This window comes from Colletotrichum spaethianum (assembly GCF_022836535.1).
Source record: "Colletotrichum spaethianum MAFF 239500 DNA, contig58, whole genome shotgun sequence".
Lineage (NCBI taxonomy): Eukaryota > Fungi > Ascomycota > Sordariomycetes > Glomerellales > Glomerellaceae > Colletotrichum > Colletotrichum spaethianum.
Window position 1 is genome coordinate 55,004 of NW_026054828.1, and position 18,823 is coordinate 73,826.

At 54.3% G+C, this 18,823-nt stretch overlaps 7 protein-coding genes across 7 annotated transcripts; 2 read left to right on the top strand and 5 right to left on the bottom strand.

Annotated features, from left to right (window-relative positions):
* Positions 1–249: 249 nt before the first annotated feature.
* On the bottom strand, positions 250–2,674 carry ColSpa_12155 (putative SWI/SNF-related matrix-associated actin-dependent regulator of chromatin subfamily A member 3-like 1; the record flags this gene model as incomplete). Its single annotated transcript, XM_049278367.1, has 3 exons — positions 250–963; positions 1,016–2,159; positions 2,220–2,674. 3 exons carry the CDS (start codon positions 2,672–2,674, stop codon positions 250–252), a joined length of 2,313 nt encoding a protein of 770 aa, XP_049134324.1.
* A 1,399-nt stretch (positions 2,675–4,073) lies between these two features.
* On the top strand, positions 4,074–5,227 carry ColSpa_12156 (lipase 2; the record flags this gene model as incomplete). The annotated part of the gene is made up of 3 exons (XM_049278368.1): positions 4,074–4,268; positions 4,346–4,520; positions 4,578–5,227. The coding sequence occupies 3 exons, from the start codon at positions 4,074–4,076 to the stop codon at positions 5,225–5,227; spliced, it is 1,020 nt and encodes a 339-aa protein (XP_049134325.1).
* A 1,235-nt stretch (positions 5,228–6,462) lies between these two features.
* ColSpa_12157 (uncharacterized protein) lies at positions 6,463–7,059 on the top strand (the record flags this gene model as incomplete). Its single annotated transcript, XM_049278369.1, has 1 exon — positions 6,463–7,059. The coding sequence occupies one exon, from the start codon at positions 6,463–6,465 to the stop codon at positions 7,057–7,059; it is 597 nt and encodes a 198-aa protein (XP_049134326.1).
* An 843-nt stretch (positions 7,060–7,902) lies between these two features.
* Positions 7,903–8,477, bottom strand: ColSpa_12158 (uncharacterized protein; the record flags this gene model as incomplete). Its single annotated transcript, XM_049278370.1, has 2 exons — positions 7,903–7,933; positions 7,966–8,477. 2 exons carry the CDS (start codon positions 8,475–8,477, stop codon positions 7,903–7,905), a joined length of 543 nt encoding a protein of 180 aa, XP_049134327.1.
* A 2,637-nt stretch (positions 8,478–11,114) lies between these two features.
* Positions 11,115–11,840, bottom strand: ColSpa_12159 (hydrogenase maturation factor HoxX; the record flags this gene model as incomplete). The annotated part of the gene is made up of 1 exon (XM_049278371.1): positions 11,115–11,840. The coding sequence occupies one exon, from the start codon at positions 11,838–11,840 to the stop codon at positions 11,115–11,117; it is 726 nt and encodes a 241-aa protein (XP_049134328.1).
* Positions 11,841–11,995: 155 nt separating this feature from the next.
* On the bottom strand, positions 11,996–13,309 carry ColSpa_12160 (hydrogenase maturation factor HoxX; the record flags this gene model as incomplete). Its single annotated transcript, XM_049278372.1, has 1 exon — positions 11,996–13,309. The coding sequence occupies one exon, from the start codon at positions 13,307–13,309 to the stop codon at positions 11,996–11,998; it is 1,314 nt and encodes a 437-aa protein (XP_049134329.1).
* Positions 13,310–14,689: 1,380 nt separating this feature from the next.
* ColSpa_12161 (uncharacterized protein) lies at positions 14,690–17,167 on the bottom strand (the record flags this gene model as incomplete). Its single annotated transcript, XM_049278373.1, has 2 exons — positions 14,690–15,820; positions 16,043–17,167. 2 exons carry the CDS (start codon positions 17,165–17,167, stop codon positions 14,690–14,692), a joined length of 2,256 nt encoding a protein of 751 aa, XP_049134330.1.
* Between the last annotated feature and the right edge of the window lie 1,656 nt (positions 17,168–18,823).

Here is an 18,823-nt window from a genome sequence, read left to right on the forward strand (position 1 = left end):
GCCCATCGTGAGAGAACCAAAACGCACCGCTTTTTATATACTGTCTAATGCACGTATCCGTAAAGTTCGTGGCAAACCATCAAATGTACATATCTTTCAGGAAGTCGAAACAGAAAAACCGTTAGAAGTGAAAGAAGTGAAAGCAGTGAAAGTCGGAACGCCTGCTCTCGCTTCGAATGCTGGTTCCCAAACGCCCATTCTATGCAGCCACTCCGACATGTTATACCATGATGCAGACTCCCCTGCCATTCAAGCATTCGCTACTTCGCTGACACTGTTCTCGTACTCGGTCAACTTCAACGCCTCTTGAACGTCCGAGACGAAGTGCGACTCTCCACCGACCAGGTCGATGATGCCCGCCTGTCTCATGAGTCTCCAGATGTGATGGCGCGGGTTGGTGGGGCCGCGGCTGAAGAACACTCTGACGCCGCGCTCCCTATATCCGCTCACAATCTCCAGCAGCACCTGCGTGCCGGATCCGTCCAGGGAAGTGACACCGTGGATGTCGAAGATGACATTCTTGTTATGATGGTCACCCCGCAATCTTGGCAGCGCGGGATGGGCCATGCTCGTGCCGTAAAGCTCCAGTCGCCGAAGACGCGCCTTCAGCTCGCCGGTGTTGGCAAAGGTCAAGGGCTCTGGGATCTTGACAATGAGGCAGCCCTCTACAAACTCCAGCCTGTCAGGGTTCAGCTCAGCGTTCTCGAAGCGGTGCGTGCCGGGGATGCGGCCCAGAATCTGGATGCGGGGACGAGTCGAGTGCTTGATAACTTGTAGTAGAGACAGACCGACGCCAATGGCCATGCCGAGGGTTAGTGAGTAGAAGATGGTCGAGACAAAGATAATGACCATCAGGCCAAGTTCGGTCCAGCCTCGGATTTTGAAGAAGAATGCAATGTCATGAGGAGCCTCCTCGAGCAACGACCAGGCTACAACCGTGATCATCGATGACAGAACCGGTTTCTGGTAGGATGCGGTTAGTGAATGAGCACAAAACTAAGACGAGTTGACTTACCGGAAGGTAGAAAAAGTATGGCAGCAAGAAAAACACAGCGAACAGCGTAATCAGACTGAGAAAGATGGAGCTCATTGGTGTCTTGCCACCGGTCTGCTTGTTCAACTTGCTTCTTCCATAACCGCCAAAGGCAGGTAAACTCATGAAGCAGGCGCCAACAATGTTGGCAGCGCCCAGTGCCACGAGCTCCCTGTTGGGGCTGAGCTGGATCCCTTGCACACTATCAGAGCTGCTCAGGCTCTTGGCTGCGACAGACGATTCAAAGAAGCCGAGAAGCGCAATCAAGAAGGACGTGCCCATGGCCTCGCGAATATGCGGCATGTGAGAGGTCTGGAACGGCCAGCGGAAAGTGAACAGATGTCCTGAAGCCGCTTTGACTGGACCGAGGATCTCAACACCCTTGCTTTCCCAGTCGAATTGCCAAGATAGGATCGCGGCAATGACAACGACAAAGAAGCGATCGGGAATGTAAGCAACTCCTGGATACTTGGGTTGCAGGTGTTTCTTGAGTTCTCTCATTGTCATCATGATTACAAAGCTGACCCCGGCAACAATGAAAGTGAGCTTGTGAACATGGTCGAAGGAGCTGAAGATGAACTCCAGCTTGTCCATACTGCTCCCGTGGCCCACGCCCATTTCCGCCGCGTACTTGGCAAGGCCGAGCTCGGGGATTGACTGGTCGACAGCGATAACAAAACCAATGGCAGAGATAAAGCCTCGCAAGAAAGGTTTGCTGAGAACGCTATCGAGAAAGCCCAATCGAGCCAGGCCAGCGATGAAGACCGTAGCACCGGCCATGCCTGCTACGACTCCGCAGATTTTGGCCTGCACCTCGGCATTGTACTCGTCGTCCATGTCATGATCGATGCTGCCTCTGACCACAGACCCGACCAACAGAGACCCGGCAGCTTCTGGACCGACAACCATCTGCGGCGCGCTGCCGAAAATGGCATAAATGAACGGGTTGAAGACGAAGGCATACAGCCCGTTGATCGGAGGAACGTGCGCCAGGTTGTCGGCAAGCGAAAGGGCCATTGGCAGGTAGAGGGATGCAAGAGTCAGAGCTGCGACAAGGTCTCCCTTCAGGTAAGACCATTTGTATTGGGGCAGCCAGGTCAAGAGGGGAATGTAGTAGGAGAGGTACCTGCGGAACGATTGTTTGTTAGCAAGCGAAGCTGTGTTTGCCCAGAACATGCAAACTTACATCCAAAGGTTGTCCTTGAAGCCGGCCTGCTCTGCCAGGGTGCTCGAGGTGTGCATCTTCTTGCTCTTGATGCCCCTGATAAACCGCTTCCTCCAATGGTCGTCGCCGGTGAGCGCAGTCAACATGGGGTCGAGGATGGGGATCTCGGACGCTGAAGACGAGGCGCGGTCATAATCCGGGTTCTCGCTCCCAACGGGGCTCGCAGGTCGTGGGGAAAAGGTGCCATGAGGATAGCTGCTGGTAGGCGGGTTGTCGATGAGAACATTCTGCAGGAGACTCGTCGACTCGCTTGGCGGGAAGGTTTGCGGTCGGGCGAGGCTAGGTCCGGCGCGAGGAGGGTCGCGAGATTCGTTCTCGTTGGGAAGCGGGGTGGCTAACGGAGTGGCATCCTCGCGAGTGCTTAGGTATTCAGACTCGCCACCGACAGAGCTAGGAGATTGAATGGGAGAGCCCATTGTGTAGCTCTGGCGCAACGCGCTGGGGTTCGCCGGACGATGTGTTGTTTGCGAAGAAGGGCTGCGGCTCGGCTGAGGTCGGCTTCCTGACATTTTTGTGCCGTTACCCCCAAACAACAAGACGTTACAGGCTAACCGAGAAAACCATGCGAGGGGTTGCGGACCGAGACCCCAGGTCGACTTTGGCGGGGCTAAGCGAAGTTGAATCTTGAAAACGCAGATCAACTCTCGAAGGTTGTATTAAACTCGGCTATAAACGACCTTGTATGTTTTTCTTTTTGGGGAGGTTCTTGGTGTTCCTGGGAAGATGCAATCGTTTCGAGTTCATGTGGCAGAAGTTGGCGACGGGTAGAGGCGGAGACGGAGGCGATGTCGGGACGGGAAAAGAGCGGTGATGGGATAGTAATGCCGGTATCAGTTTGCTGCAAAAGTCCCGGGCAGAACCATGATAAAAAGATTTGTCACACCAAGGCTGACTCGTTACTCAAACGATTGCGAAGGAGTTGGGATATATTATGCCATTCGCAGAGGCGACTGGGTATAGATAGATAGGGTAGGCCGTACGCAATGGGAGCTTGACCCAGGCCAGGCCGTTCCAGGCAGTTTGGCAGTTTGGCAGAGCAAAGCGGTTGGCGAAATGTTTTTCTGCAAGGATTGTCATTCCGCAGTCGCTCAGGGATCGGAGTGACATCAATGCGTGCTGGGCCCAAAGGTTATGTGTCAGCAGAACTCGATTCGACGATACGACGTGGGTGCTTTGTCTGGCGTTACGTACTGATTGCCATGCCCATTCCTGGTTAGGAACGAAGAGGATGCGGCGGGGCTACCGGCAAACCCGTCCCGCGGCGAACTCGAGCGCTAGCCCCGATCAGGTACACCGCCTGGAGGATTTCACGTGAACCACTCTTTTCCCACCGTGTTACCCCGCCCGCCCAATCCCGAGCGCGCCCCTCCTCCTCCTCCTGCCCGTTTCGCTTCGCACCTAGGTACTTACACCGTGGTAGCGCATCTTGTCTTCAGTGTCGGTCCTTCCCGCAAATGAGCGGCCTGCAGCCGATCGGCAAAAGTCACGATACATGGCACGTGATGTAGCATTTACCTTCCCTTCTTCTCTTCTGATTATCAGACTGTCCTCCGCAGGACCATGGATTTGAGAATGTGTCATTTGATTGGCCCACTCGAGCGTCGTCATGTCGAATGAGACGCGACCTGGTTGATTTGACCCATCACCCTATTGGGCTACTTATATCTCGTGATGAATCCACGATGGCTTACCCGTCCTTCATTCTTCGGAATGTGTGCAGACTTTGAGGTACCTAGCCTCAACTCAAGTTGGGCCGTTTGTTTCACCACGCCCACTGCGTAAGACGTTCTTCATCATAAACTGCATTAAGTCGAAATGTTGTCACCAGTACTGCGTGGCGTTCACCAACTGACAAAGACGACGCATATCTTTGCTCGACATACCATCCCGCTGGAGTGTGATGTCTATGCGGCGGAAGACTACCCGATCACCTCCCCCGTCTTCCTGTACTTTCACTCAGGTGGTCTCGTGACGGGTTCCAAGGCTTGTGTTCCGCCATGGCTTGCACAGGTGAGTCCACCAAATCCTTGCGTCTCATCGTGCTCGCCGATGTCTGTGGTCTGTAATTACTTAACAAAACATAACAGGTTTGCTTCAAGAACAAATGGCCGCTTATCAGCGCCAGCTACCGCATGCTTCCTCAAGCCAAGGCCTCGGGCCTGCTCGAGGACGCTCGGGCGGCTTACACGTTTGCGAGACGCTGGCAACTGTCCGAAAGAGCTTCCGTTGAACGCAAGGTGATTGTTGGTGGTGGAAGTGCGGGTGAGTAGTCATCGTGTCCTCGTTCTGCATTGAGTAGACGCTGAAGCATGCCTCCAGGCTTTTTCATGGCGTCCCTAACGGCTCATCATCTTACGCCACCTCCCATTGCACTGCTGTCAGTCACTGGCATCACCACCTTCCAGCATCCCTTCTTCAAATCTTCCGTCTTACTCACCCCCGAGCCCATCACGGAAGCCCAAATGTCCCATCATCTATCCGAGCCGGTATCCGCAGGATCAACGTCGGCCAATGACCCTCAAGTCTTTCATCTTGACAAGATCCTTCCCACTGGCTCCAAGAACACCGCATTCAGCATCCATCCGGTGCCCCTCACCAATGATGGGAATGTCGATAAATTCCCTCGTGGATGTCTTTACGACTATTACCTTTACAAAAATGAGTTTCCGGTCCTCGTTGCCGACATTGATCCAGGCTATGAGTGGGCCAAGTTGGAATCGGAAACCGCCAGAGCTGCAGCCTGGCCGCCCACAACCATCATACAAGGCGATGCAGACGATGATGTTGACCTCTCAGTGAGCAACCACATGGTCGATTGCCTCAAGGAGAGCAGGGTCAAGCTCTTTCTTGCGAAGGGCCTGCCGCATCGTTACGAGGCAACAAGGTTTCTTGAAGATGATGTTGAAGGAATGGATACCGTCAGGCAGGCCGTCTCCAACTTGGAGGCTGACGTTGCTCGAGTTGCTTGAACGACCAAAACTGGCTCGTTTGAGCCGGACAAAGCCGTCCCGCACCAACGCACCGCCAAGGCGCGGTCTTTCTGATTGGGAGGTTCGGGTAGGCGCATAGCCGTGGACACCAAAACCAACGTCTGACTACCTAATCGTGCGATACCGTCTCGATATGGGCCTCAACAGGAACCTTAGTGAACCTTCTCTGTGCTTCCATTCCTAGGCAAGTTCTGCGGCCCGCATCTACAAATGTGAACGTTTTGCATGCAGCCTTGGCGACACGCATTGTGAAGATCTGAAGCGCGGCAGTTTCCACCCATTCACCCTACGGCAAACACAAACACACATTTGACAGGAAAGCCCGCATCTTTGACAAACATGATTGAATGTCTTGGCCTTTTGCGGTAACGTGTTGCCCCAGCTGCGGGCAATCATGCGGCCTTTCAGCCGGGGGTCCTCGAGATCTGACAACCCCTCCTGGCCCCCAAACTCCTTACGCCACCAGCAATCAACCTTGAATTCAGGGGTATCCTCGGCCATCAAGGCCAGCACAATCACAAAAACCTCATGCACAATTTTGTTATTCGTCAACACAGCTGTGGACGCTTGCAATTCCTAGACTAAACCAACAGTCGATATAACGTTGTGATTGGCTGTTACGCACCAATGCACATGTGCCGCATGGATGTCACCTCCGTGCTGGGCGCTTCCGTTGCCAATCCCCGCTCTTTCGGGGGCCGCTTCCCGTCACAATCACATCCAGGCCATGACTTAGACTTTCAACCCAACATACATCGTGAGCGTAGCCCCCGGCTGACTTCACAAAGGACTGCCGTGCGGAGAGATTCATTAAACATTGGGGGGGCATGGCGTCCATTTGGCGAATCACTTGCATCCCACTTAAATCTTGTGTTTGTGACGAAGTCGGGCACCTTGTCAGCCCATGCGAAGGATTGCACACTGCACGTCCAATAGCACATACCAACTGCACGACGTCAAGCATAGTGGTTCGCGCGACATTCCTTGCTTTCCCTGTGCTTGGTGTGATGACAATTGTTGGCGGGTCGTGATGAATATAAGGAAGCTGTCTGCGCGTGCCTTTCCCTCAATTCTTACCACAACAGCATCATCTCCTACTTATTAACAAAGCACCAACAATTACTCAATAAGTTGGTTTTTAAGCTTAATACAACCAAGACATAGTTTTTTCTCATTACGTTTTTGTCATCGAAATAGTCAGCAATTATCCCAAGATGCATGTCCTTATCAACAAATTGCTTTGGGCCACCATCATAAGCCTTGCCACAATCGCGGTCGCTTCCGAAAATGGGCTAGAGATCATGGTTCCTCGAACGTTTATCGATGCTGACGGCACTGCCTCAATCATTCATGTAAACCGCAGACTCCAATTCACCAAAGGATCCGAGGGCACACGGCCAGTGCGGCTCTCCAAGCGCTCTGCCTTCTCGTCCGGAAGAGACGAGTGGTGCGGTGAACTGGCCGAGGATCCTGCGGCAGACTATTCGGCTTCAGCCCCTTCGGCCGCGGATTGCCAAGCGCTCGCCAGATCTCTGAGCAACCAGAACGGATTTTGGACATTGCAGCCCAGCGACTTCTCCTCAGATGGTTGGGCTCGCATTGTAAGCTCGGGATCTTGCAGTTTCGCGGCCAGACACGCCGACTCCGGCAATTCTGACAGCCCAATGAGCATCGGTACGAACGACATTCGCTTCTACACGACGAGATATGGCGTTTTGGCACAAGACGGGAAACTAGGGTTGCAAGGGACCGTTCAGTGTAACAATGCTCAGAAGATGCTTATTGTGACTTGGGGTTTGCTCCACAGCTGATATTTGAAACAATGAGTACAATGAGTTCAGTAAGGGCGATGTCACTGTTAATTAAAGGTTTGGCGGCAAGTTGTGTTGTTTGACAGTTCCCACGATGGTTGAGCACGGCGAGCTTGATCTGTATTTAATCGCGATCGTTAGTTGGCAAAGTAGCACTGTACACAGGCTGCTTTGCATTCTAAGCTACAAAAGTAAAACATCGACAAAGCTTACAAACTCCTAGTCGCCGTCTAAAACTTACTTCGCTCAAGTGTGTTGAGAGACCTGCTCATCCATGATTTACTCGGAGAAATGGGGTATACGGCATGACTGTGCTTTCCCAGACGCACCATCACTCTTCAGGCAGTCCAGACAGTTGAAGATCCGCCTCTGTTGGATAATCTTCTTTGCTTCCTTCTCGACTTCGTGTGACAAGTTGCGACTGATATACTTGTTTGAACGACAGCCGCAGACCCCTATCTCTCGTATGCAAGGAAACTCCAGCATGGTGATCTTGGGAAGGTCGACCGCTGTTTCTAAAAGGTTGCAGAATTTGTGTGTCGCAAAGTCGATATCATTGGGCAGGATATTGGACTTGCGGAGAGTTTCCATATAAGCCCCAAGTGCTTTTGCCGACCTTACGCATGGGTTTTGCGAGATATCCCAGGTCCAAGTTAGAGGGTTAATGAGGCCTTTGTAGAATGCATTGCAGCACCCGTGGCGTTTTTCTTCGAGGCAACCTAAGCTAATCAGCCTCGCCTCAGGTATTGTGGCTTTAAAGTAGGCTTACGGATGATATCGTGCCGTAGCAGAGGATGATCTGCGAATATCTTGACTTGGTCTGAAGTCGATAAAAAAGGGCCTTTATGATAGAGGAAGATTCTCCAGGATATCTCTGAAAACTCGAGAGGGAGGTCTACCACATACGAGAACACCAACAGATGACAAAAATCAGTCATTGGCGGCACGTTCTCGTCGAAATCCTGCAGCCAGTCTCTGATCCAGACCATTCCACAATACTTTAGCGCTTGGGTACATTCGTATTTGTCGCCGATGAATGCCAATCGAGATAGGTCTATCGGCTCTGGTCTTTCAACCACATAAACGTTGTGAAGAATCTGGCACAGGGTGGTCATTGCCTCGACATCGTCATCGGGGAGATCGATACTGCAAGGGTCGGAGAAGCCCGTAGACTTTGCAAGTTCAGTGGCCTCCTTAAACTTCCCGCCAAGCATGGCTTTGAATACCGGCGAGTTCAACATGAGAACCTTGGAGGAGACCCTCAGCTCATCGTTCGTGACTTGTTCATAGTTCGCGAGCTTCTCATCGGCATACTCGCCGCTCTCTCTGCCCTCGGCAACCTCAGCATCGTCAACATCCATGCGACTCAGCTGGAGGATGATATCTCCATCTTTGTCAATCTCATGACGATTAGACATTTCCGGCTATGGTGAGAAGAAGGCTTTGGAACACGTAGTTGAGATGGCGGTTCGGCTAAGGTGATCACCTCAAACCTGTCGTTAGATGTTTCTATAGGCAGAGTCAAACTCAAAGAGAGAATCTAGTAGCAGCTTCCGCATTGATGCGTCAGCATCTCTACCCCGCGTCTTGATTGACTGCGGACTGTGAACGGGCCTCCCAAGCAAACGCAGCCCTACGCGTCTCGTCAAAGTTTGGGCAACTCGGCTGACGTTGGGCTCATCACCATGATCATCCTAACCATTTCCCTCTAGGCCCTAGAATCAGGAATATTCGCTCCCGAGAGGCAAGAAACTGTGCAACGTTACTGATAACATTTTTATTTCCATATGAGATCACTCGACGTGGCTGAGTACGTCTGTAGACCGTCGCAGTCCGTTTCCAGGATTTAAAAAGCTTGAGGAAATCCCATGACTAAAGCTGTCAGACGGACGCTTCGAACCACTCTATGTAGGTAACAGGCGTTAACATGTCTATATGACTGTTTGCCTGTTTGGAAAATAGTCCCATGATACTTGCTAGGTATGGGTCAGACATCTCCTTAAACAGAAATTGTTCATGAAATGCCGTCACTTGTCGAATGTCAACTCGTTAGCGACTATGTCGATTGGGTATCTTAAATCTGTATTGCAGCCATCACACCGTTGTGCCACGTTGTAAGTTGACTGGACGCTAGGACGTTTGTGCTAATGAAAATTGAACGAAGCCAAACCAGCTGATTCTCCATCCCGCCGTTGCGAGCCGTGTTGCATATTATATAGTTCCTCTAGCATCAAGTCTTACTCCTCACTCCTTCTCTTCTGAATATTGGCCAAGAGGGCCAACCGTTCATGCACCACTGTTCCTCCTAATTGCTTCCGCCGGGGGTTCTTCGGGGGTGTCGTCTAAAGATTTCCTTCTGAACATGTCTCGCACACCGTGGATGAGGCTGGTGCCCTTAGGTGTTGACTCGGCCGAGCTTGCGCTCCATACACTGCTCCTCCGCCGTCTTCCAGGGGACGGTGCGTCTTCGACGATCCGAGCATCGGCGTAATGACCTAAAAATACGCGTGTTAGCTTCACATGGCGAAAACAGCCGGCGGTTTCCAGAAAAAACCCACGAATGTTGCCGGCTCCGCCTCTTCCAAAGGACACACGGCGACCGCTTTTGATATTTAATTCATTCATCGTAGTGGTAATAATATGGTACAACTGTGGGTGATGGCATTCAAGATCTCAATTGCGTGATTCGACTGGGCAGTGAGAAGCACATCCATACTTATGCCCCAGGGCCCAGCAGATCGTCCTCGTTGACAGGCAATCTGGCAAACTGTCACGATAAGTCGTAGACCCTCAATTGGTCTTCCGCCTTCCACCTTCCCCCGGCGACTGACGCCCCCAGAGCCGTAGAGCTCGATGCCTTGTGCTCTATGATGCAGGTGATGTGGGATCTCCGCAAAGCTTGGTCCCGATTAGCGTCATGATCTGCGCGTCCAAGATAGCGAATGGCGACGTGACTGGCGAAGGGGTGCGGGTACAACCATCCCCGAAAGCTCGGAAAGCAAATCACTTTTCCTTTGATGTGATGTCATCAACAGCCGAGTTCAGAAACGGTTCCGTACTGGCTTGTCGTTCGGCGTCGCGCTTTGAAGTTTGTTTCGAGGCTTGGTTCTAGGTTGGATGGGTCCCTGAGACCGACCCTTTAAGGAACCGTACGGGCGGGGTTCTTCCAATCTCATACGTTGTATGGAGGGCTGTATTTTTAGAGGCGCCTCCATCTCTCTTCCTCAGAGGGTAGACGAGGCGAGGCAGACACCATTCAGGCTAGGTCCCCATAGGGAATGTGAGGCTTGGGGGGTGGTGGGTGGATGTGTGCGAGGTGGATATCAGGACGGCCCCCTGTCGGCACCCCACACCCCACGACGTAACCCCGGATCCGGCACCACCCCGCTCTGTTGGCTCATTGACCGGTGAGAAGGGTACGGCATACATCAAAGGACCGACTTCTCGGTACGTGATAGCGTTCCAGAACCCAAAGGCCCGGGCCATTCCACCGAATCATCTGCTGCTGTGAGCTTGTTGCTCATGTTTCGTTTCTGGGTTGCACATAAACACTTTGACAAATGGGTGAGTCGAAAGGGAGGTTCCGGCCAAGAATGATCATTGGGGAAGAGTGGCCACTAGTTTGAGCTGAGCCTATGAGAGGCTAGAGGGACTGAGAGCGAAACGCTAGCCTGGACGGGAAAGCATGTGCCGTTAGCATTCAGGAAGTGATAGGGGCTTGGGACGGCTTCCTCGCTTGTACCTGTTTCGACGGACCATGTCACCAAGGTCCCCTTTCAAGCGCTGTGCATGACAGGCGGGCGCCTTTTGGTTTTCTTTCTTACTTTCTTTCTTTTTTGGACGCAGGCCTTTCCAGATGTCAAGGAGAAGAGCCGAGGAATGATTGGTGTGCTCTCATAAACATGCAGGATTGGTATTGTTGTGCTGAAAGTAGCCAAAAATCCGCTAGCCGTCCACTAACATATTACAAAGTAGATCAACACCATGAACGGCAAACATGCCAGTTCTAAACGAAAGTCGTTTGTACAGTGAAACACCCGTCAGGACAAGCCCCTTCACGACGCCGTAACGTCGTAGTAACATGAGAAGACGGGCCTCAAGTCCCGCTTGCCCACGCTCTCGCTCGCCGCTCTAGAATGATGTGAAGTGGGACTGTGACCGCTGTCGACCCGTTGAGAAGACGAGGTCAACGTCATGCTCTCCACATAGCCCTTCAGCTGTTCGGCCATCAAACTTGCCCGTGCCTTGCGCTCGAAGCTGGAGACGTCATCAAACTCATCCGACTCCTCTTCGTCAAGCTCCCCGGCGCCTCGGCGGTGGGTCGCAAACCGCAGCGGTGTCTTGACAGCCTTGATCTTGCGAACAAAGTCTCGGCGGCGGAGGTGGTATCGTTGCGACCTCGCACTCCAGAAGTCCTTGGACATCTCTCCCAGCTCCTCGGCACGCGCGCGGGCCAGACCGGCCGGCGTGACGTCGACGTTGCTCTTCCAGGCTCCCGCTAGCTTCTTTTCAGAGGAGAGCATCGACTTGACGAGGTTGCGCATGCGAGTGTCGAGAAGGGCGCCGGAGCCCGGAATCGTATGGTCGACCAAGCCCATCGTGCGAGCATCGGCCGTCGAAAGGGGTGCCATGCCACGCAAGAGCTTGGTGGCTCCAGCCGGGCCACATCTTCCGGTGTATGACAGGGAGTGGTATTCGGAGCCGTGCAGACCAATGGCACGGTAAGCCGGGTTGAGGACCACTTCAGATCCAGCGAGAACAACGTCGCATGCGGCGGCCATGGCGACGCCTCCCGCTGCGCAGTTGCCTCTGATGCCGGCAACGGTAAGGATGTTGCGTGAGGGGAACTCATGCAACAGGTAGTGTACCACATCATCAATGCGGTTGATGTTCAACCAAGACTCGAGGGCCGGGTCAGCAGCAGCCTCGATAACGTTCAATGCAATGCCGTTGCTGAAGTACCCTTCACCCCCATGAGCACAACAGCGCTAAGGGGCCGTTCCACGACATGGGTGGATGTGATGAAGTCAAGGGCGCCAATCATGCGGGCGCACTGCTCCGTGCTCATGGCGCCGTTGTAGAAGTCGAAGTAGAGGAACGCAACCCGCCTGGCACCAGGAAAGGTCTGAAAGTCGACCCAAACATCCTGCTGAGTGCTGTGCGGGGCTCGTGACCAGTCAATGGTGGCCCTCGAGATGCGGTTCTCTGCGACGGCGTCGGTGGTGATGATGCCCAGCTCCCGCAGGCCGGAGATGGCTGGAACCTTGGGCCACAACATGGCGTCCGTCTTCTTCTTGACGCGGCGGATGTGAGTGATCCAAACGGCCTTCTCGTCGCACGTCGCAACGCAAACAGCATCGTCTCGGTAGGCAATGATTTGTCCGGGGCGTGCCGGGCCGGTGAGGTCGTCACCCTCCTCGATAGTACCGCCGTAGACGTACAGGGCTGGGCCAAAAAGTTTGGTCAGACAGCCCGGCTGGGAGTCCGAAGATCGGATCCTTCGCGATATTTCCCGAGCCGTGTGTGACTGGATGTCAAAATCGCGTTGAGCGGCTTTGAGAAGGGGACGGTGACGTGTTACTCCGCCAAGGAAGGCTTTCTGCAGTGTCACTGAGGCGTCGCGGTATGCGGGTTTTGCTTGGATGAGCGGGGTGACAAGGTGCGGGGCGAACTTCTCATTGCCCGGCGAAGGGGGAGGGGTGTAGGGTGAAGCTGCTTGAACAGAGGCGGTTTGAATCCTCTCAATGGCTGCGAGGGTGGCTGTGAGAGCGGCCCGCGTGACGGGACCACGATAAATGCTCGACTTTGTGATGTCGGGTGAGTCGATTTGCAAGGGGAACTGCTCAAAAGCCCACACTGGTCCGGCGTCGAATTCCTCAACGGCTTGAAGGACTGTGACACCCCAGTACGATCGACCGAACTCGCTCCATGTGCCGTCCCGGATAAGGGCCTCGGGGTCTGCCTCGGTTCCGTCGTCGCCCATCAGCACCCAGTCCAAGGCGCTAGGTCCAGCGTCACCAGGAGGGCCGGGGTGGATGATGAGGGTAAGGTAATTTTCGTAGACTTCGCGAGGGACCCGAGTGGTGAGGAATGGGCAGATAATGAGATTGGGCTTGGCCAACCTGGACGCCTCAATCATGGCTTCGTCTGAGAGGGCATATTCGATGGTGATGGTGTGAGACTTAGAAAGGGCCAAGTACAGACGCTGCGACAACGAGTTGTGCGCCGTGCAAAGGAAGAGAATGTTCATGATGGCGGCGTTTGATGGGATAAGCAGCAAACGAACGGAGTGAAGAGTTGATAAGGAAAGAAGAACGTTCCGCCGGAATCTGGTCGCAAGGACGTGCGGTGAACTGGCACCATATATGCCATCCGTGATGGGATGGGATGGGGGGAGGGCGGCGGGCTGAGGGGGGTGTGTGTGTTCGTTCCGTCGGAGGCTTCAGCTCGGAGTATGCACAAAGTGGCTCCCACCCCTCCGTTCCTGAACGGCCTTGTGCGACTTGGTAGGTTTAACGGCCAAGTTCTAGCGCTTGCCATAAGCATCATGCCATTATCAATGCACCTCACTTGTCTTTGGTGGCCTTTGACCCCGCCTTGAGTCGAGTCGAGTCGAGTCGCGTCAAGCAAGAATCGACGTGGTGATGTCGTCCTGGCCTTGACTTGGGCGAAGCCCTTCGCAGACCACACCGGACGAACCGGCCTCGGACCTGAAAGGCCCAGGCCTAATCAGTGTTGGCATTTTGGGACGGACAACCGAAAGTGGCTGCTTTGTGGGATGAGAGGCAGCTCTTTGACTCAGGGGCGCGTGCTGCATTGGGCGACCACTGAAGGACGCTAAGCAATGGAGCAAAGACCTTGCCTGACTAGCGCCGTCAATTGCTATCTCTAGTCGGCACTTTCCATGGACGGACATAGCTAGACAGCGCGTTTCGAGGCCTTTGAACAACTCGAGATCAGCAGAGTCGAACGAAGCCATCGCTTAGTACATCGGGTCAGAGCGACTTTGCAAACTTGCCCATCCAGTCGATACGGGGGGCGAGATCTTCTCGTCGTCCCCGAGCACGGCCCCAGTAAGAGCAGCGTGAGCTTCTTGGGCCAATGGTCACTCGGCCGAGTGCCCACCCTTCAGAAAAATTCCATATCGATTCCACGGCGATTCCAATTGCGAATGACGGTCTTGAAACTATCCGGCAAAGAAGGATGCGAGGGCGCGGCACACCGCCCAGCCCATGGCAGCCACCGTGGTCTCGCCCCGAGAGAGAGTTCTGCCTGTGCGTCACAACCCGAATCAGTGGCTTCGGTCCTTGTCTAATGCTTTCAGTGTTCAGCGTTGCATGATGTTTGCACTATTTCAATGTGACGAACAATGTGATGACACGAACCAGAGTATCTCTTGACAGCCTCACACCCACACGAATGCTTGCTTTGGTACCGAGGCGTCCCTGGCATATCCGCATCCGTCATTCTGACAAGTCCATGGTACTGGTGCCAGACCACTACCGCCCCTGCCGTACAAACACTCTGGATGTCGTGGAGACCTGACTTGGTGGACGGTCACCGTCCAGTAGTGTGTCACGTAAGTAGATACTGCCAAGCTTGGGGGTGGAAGGGAGGTGTCGCTAGCAGGTCATACTCCGAATGACACTGCAATACTATCGCCTTCGTCTGGAGTGACGGCAAGCTCCAGCAACTCATGGGCCCGATCCACCGTATCCGCATCGATGGCCGCTTCGTAAACCAAGTCCTCCTCGGCAAAGTTGAGCCTCGAAAGAGACAGAATATACCGCTGAGAACCTCCATGAGACACTGAGAGCTTGGGAAGTATATTGGCAATATTGGCCGTGGTCGGATCCGTCACCATGGTGTGGAGTAGCAAAATGATCTGCGATATCAGGAGAGACGGATCATTACGGCCATCATCCGAGTCGTCGACACTATTGCGGGGGTCGTCCGGGGTAGCACTCACGGGCCCGTCCCTGCGCGAGTCGGAAGAAGCGCCACTAACGGTCTTCACTACAGGGTCAGAAACGTCGTACAGAATATCAACCAGCTCACTCAGCGCTGTAACCAGACGTGGTATGACACTGACGTGGCCCGCGATCTGTCGTGCTCCATAAGGGGTACAAGCAAAAGCCATTAGGGTTCGTAGAACTGCAAATCTCACAGCGTGCTTCTGGCTCGTTGAGGAAGCGGCTCGAGGCAAGTCAACGAGGTTGAGGGAAACCTTGTCAATGACCATTCTGGCGACCAAGTCGGGCTCTTTTCCTGGTATGATGGGTCCGATGGAGCTAGGCAGTGCGGAAGTGCAAAGCATGTCGAGCATGCCGATGATGTCGTCTAAGCGTTGCTTGGGCGTGAGCAAGATGAGAACCAAGTCGAGAGTGATTCGTTGCCAAAAATCAGCTTGCCTTGTTTGCGCGCCGCCGTCCGTTTCCGCCAGGATGGTGGCGCAGGCTGCAGCAGAGGCGTAGAGAAGGGACAAGATGTAAGTGGTGTCAACCTGCTGCTGCATGGCGTCCGTGCTAGGATCGGATGAAATATTGCCATCTATGCTTTTGAACCGTGCTTCGGCAACCATGTAGATGGACTGCTGCAGGACTGGGATCAATTCCTTGATGATCTGCGGCACAACGGATATAGTCTGCAGCTGGAGAGTGAATGAGAGCAGTGAGGCCAAGTCCCAGATCGGTCGAAGGAAGCCCTCGTCCAAACATTGGCTCCACATGCGGATTACGTGGTGGGCGAAGTCTATTAGTAGCTGAACTGGATTCAATGGGTTGCCCATCAGAGGTAGTTCACGAAAGATGAGAGAGGCGAAAGATGTTGTAGGATCGGATGGGTAAGAGTAGCGTGACAAGATGTCAAACGTAGGCGGCTCTCCATGCAAGGACCCATGATCCAAGATGACTTGGAGGAACTAGCATTGGCTGTTAGCGACGAGACCTAGTGTCCTAGTGTCAATGAGGGCGATGATACATACCTCGAAAGGGAGCGCAGTTGGACCAGGGCCCGAATAGCGAACTGCGGAGTTTGCAGTCGCCGTTTCGTCAACCATGACGATGTCCTCGGCGTGAGTTTCCAGAGCCATGACCGGACTGTCAACCGTTGGTCTTTTCCGTTTGCCTTTGGTAGGTGTCCTCTCGGACAGAGGCACGGCAACGGGACCAGCATCTCGAGATTTCCCCCTAGTCTTGCTCGGGCTCGGGGCAATGTCCATGTCGTCGAAGCCGTCCGCCATGCCCCAGGTCTTGGCCGTCTTCTTAGGCGTGGTCGTACCCGGCGCCGTAGGTATTGGAGCGGTTTCCCGCGGACGAGGACGGCGCGACGCCTCTTTCATATCTCGCTGCAAGAATTGCAGCTCGGTGGTGGCCTGTCTCTCGGCAGCGACGGCGGCCTCGACAGCCCTCTCCTGCTTGGCAACTTGTTCGGCATTTTGCCTCTTGAGGCGGGCCACCTCAGCGACATGGTCTTGCTCGGCTTTTGATGAATTTGTCCGTATGATGGAGACTTCGCCACGGGTTGAGTTGAGCTCAGCCTCGAGTGCCTTGACTCGTTGTTGAAGGGCAGCAACGACATCGTTGCTGACCACCCCGGGAACTTGTGACTGGGCGGCGTCCTGGGGGTCGAAGCGTGAGGAGGCGGGTGGAGGGGGAGGCCTGACGTATGGACTTGGGAGGGGCCGATAGGGAGCGCCGACAGGGCCGTTTTGAAAGCGTTGCGAAGCGTCCGGAGGAACGTAGGACGGTACTGGTGGAGGGTATCGAGGCCGCGAAGACAGGACAGGTGGATTGGCGGGGGCTGGTGCAGGGTTCCATCGCTGCTGTGGTGGAAGAGAAGGATGTCTTGGTGGTTGGGGCTGATGCTGGGCAATGGTCTTGTCTGCGACCGGACGAGCAACGGGAGGCAAAAGCTCGTTGGTTACCTCTGTGTCATCTAGGTCGTCGTCTTCGAACTCGAGGTCATCGTAATTTTGGACTTGGGAACGGTCATAAGTTTGAGATTCGGGCTTGCGCTGTACCTGGGTGAACTGGATGGCGTTGTTCTCGAGCTCTTGGAGGGTGACGTCGTTCAGGTCGTCAAAATCGTCGTCGGAGAAGTCATCCATGATGGTTGTGGAGCGTCAAGCCACGGATCAATGACCCATTGGCGACTGACGGTGTTTGTATTCGGCGTGTTGACATATCTGTTGTGAATAGTGGCAGGTGCGGCGTACAGGTTGCGCCAGGCAAGCAACCATGACTTTTCTTATCTTATCGGGCAGCACTAAGAACACAGACGCGAGACGAGACGCGGTGAGAGCCAACGCGTCGTCAAGAGGGTAGAGAGCTTTTGCACAGCCACACAGTCTCGAGCCACAATCCTGCAAGCCACGGCCCACATGCCGCAAGTTCCTACCCAAGGTATCAATTTACATAGGTACATGCGTACCTAATGTCAGTCATCGGGAGCCGGGAACCGCACAGGCCGGCCGGCATGTGGTGGAGGGCTAGAAGGCGGCAAAGCTCGGAGCAACTGTCAAAGACACGGACAAAGCCAACAAAGGAGAGCGCAGACGAATGCAGCAGCCTGCCTTCATAGGTACCAACTTGCAGCTGCATCTCGGTTTTAGCTCAGCGGCTTGCAGGCAAAGGCAGGCAAATAGGAGAACTCGCGCCTCAGCCGATGGAGAGACGTGTCACAGCCCAGCCAAAGCCAGCTTTCACCCGTACCGGTGCTCATACCTACCGGTAGTAGTGGACATCCGCATGTAGTACATTATGGAGGAGGGCATGTGATGATGTCAACAGGCGTCGACAGCATTGTTTCGGCTTGGCCGGAGGCAGGATTCTGCCCAATCTCGAGCAAATCGCGGGCCACGGGACTGACCCATTCGGAGGCTACCCGATAGTGTCTTCAGGGCATTTACAAGTCGTGCGCTGGGCTGGGGCGCCTGTCCCCAGCATGTCGGGACTCGGACCTGAATGTTGGTCCCTGAGATGGGATTGTCGAGGCTGACCAGCTCAACACTTTTGGTGGGCACACAGGGGATGGGTGCTGCTAGGTATTGCGCAGGCTCTTCGTCCCTACCTAGGGAAACCAGGGGTGGAAGGGTGGGTAAATTGGAGGCCCTGTAATACGTGTAAAATAAAAACCAAAATGAGTTGAAAGCACGGGGCCTCATCTCAGGGCAACTCTTTGCTCATGCACTTGGAGGACGTGTACATAGTGCTGCGTTCCCTCCACCAGACCGGGTGGTAAGCTGCCAAGGATTCTGGTTCGCAACACTTCCGAGTCTGTTGTCGCTGGTGCTGATTGAACGGGAAAGAGAAAAAAAAGGAGCCCAGCCAGCTGGCGGAGTTGGCGAAGGATCCGGAGCCCGAACCGGAGGCCGCACTACCTATGTAATAGTACTGTGATTACCTACCCAGCGGGTACCGCAACTCCAATCATGTACCAGGCTTACCTAATCTCCGCCTGCGACGCCAAGGTGGCACAGGCGGGCGATATGGTGGTGCGCGTCCGGCGCGGGCATGCGAGTTGGAGTTGGAACTGGAGAGTCCGCCCACTCCAGTGTGTCCAGCCCAGCCCCGGGTCCTCCCCGCCTAGAAGCCACAGGGCCTGACGTAGCTCCTGCTTCTCTGCGCTAAGTAATTGTAGCGTCATCACCCGCCCAGACCAGCTGCCTGGGTGCCGCTGCAAGCTTCTGCATTTCATGGGCCTGGAGGCACTCGAAGGATCAAGGATGGAGGAGGACGAGGAGAAGGGAGACGACGTCTTTCGC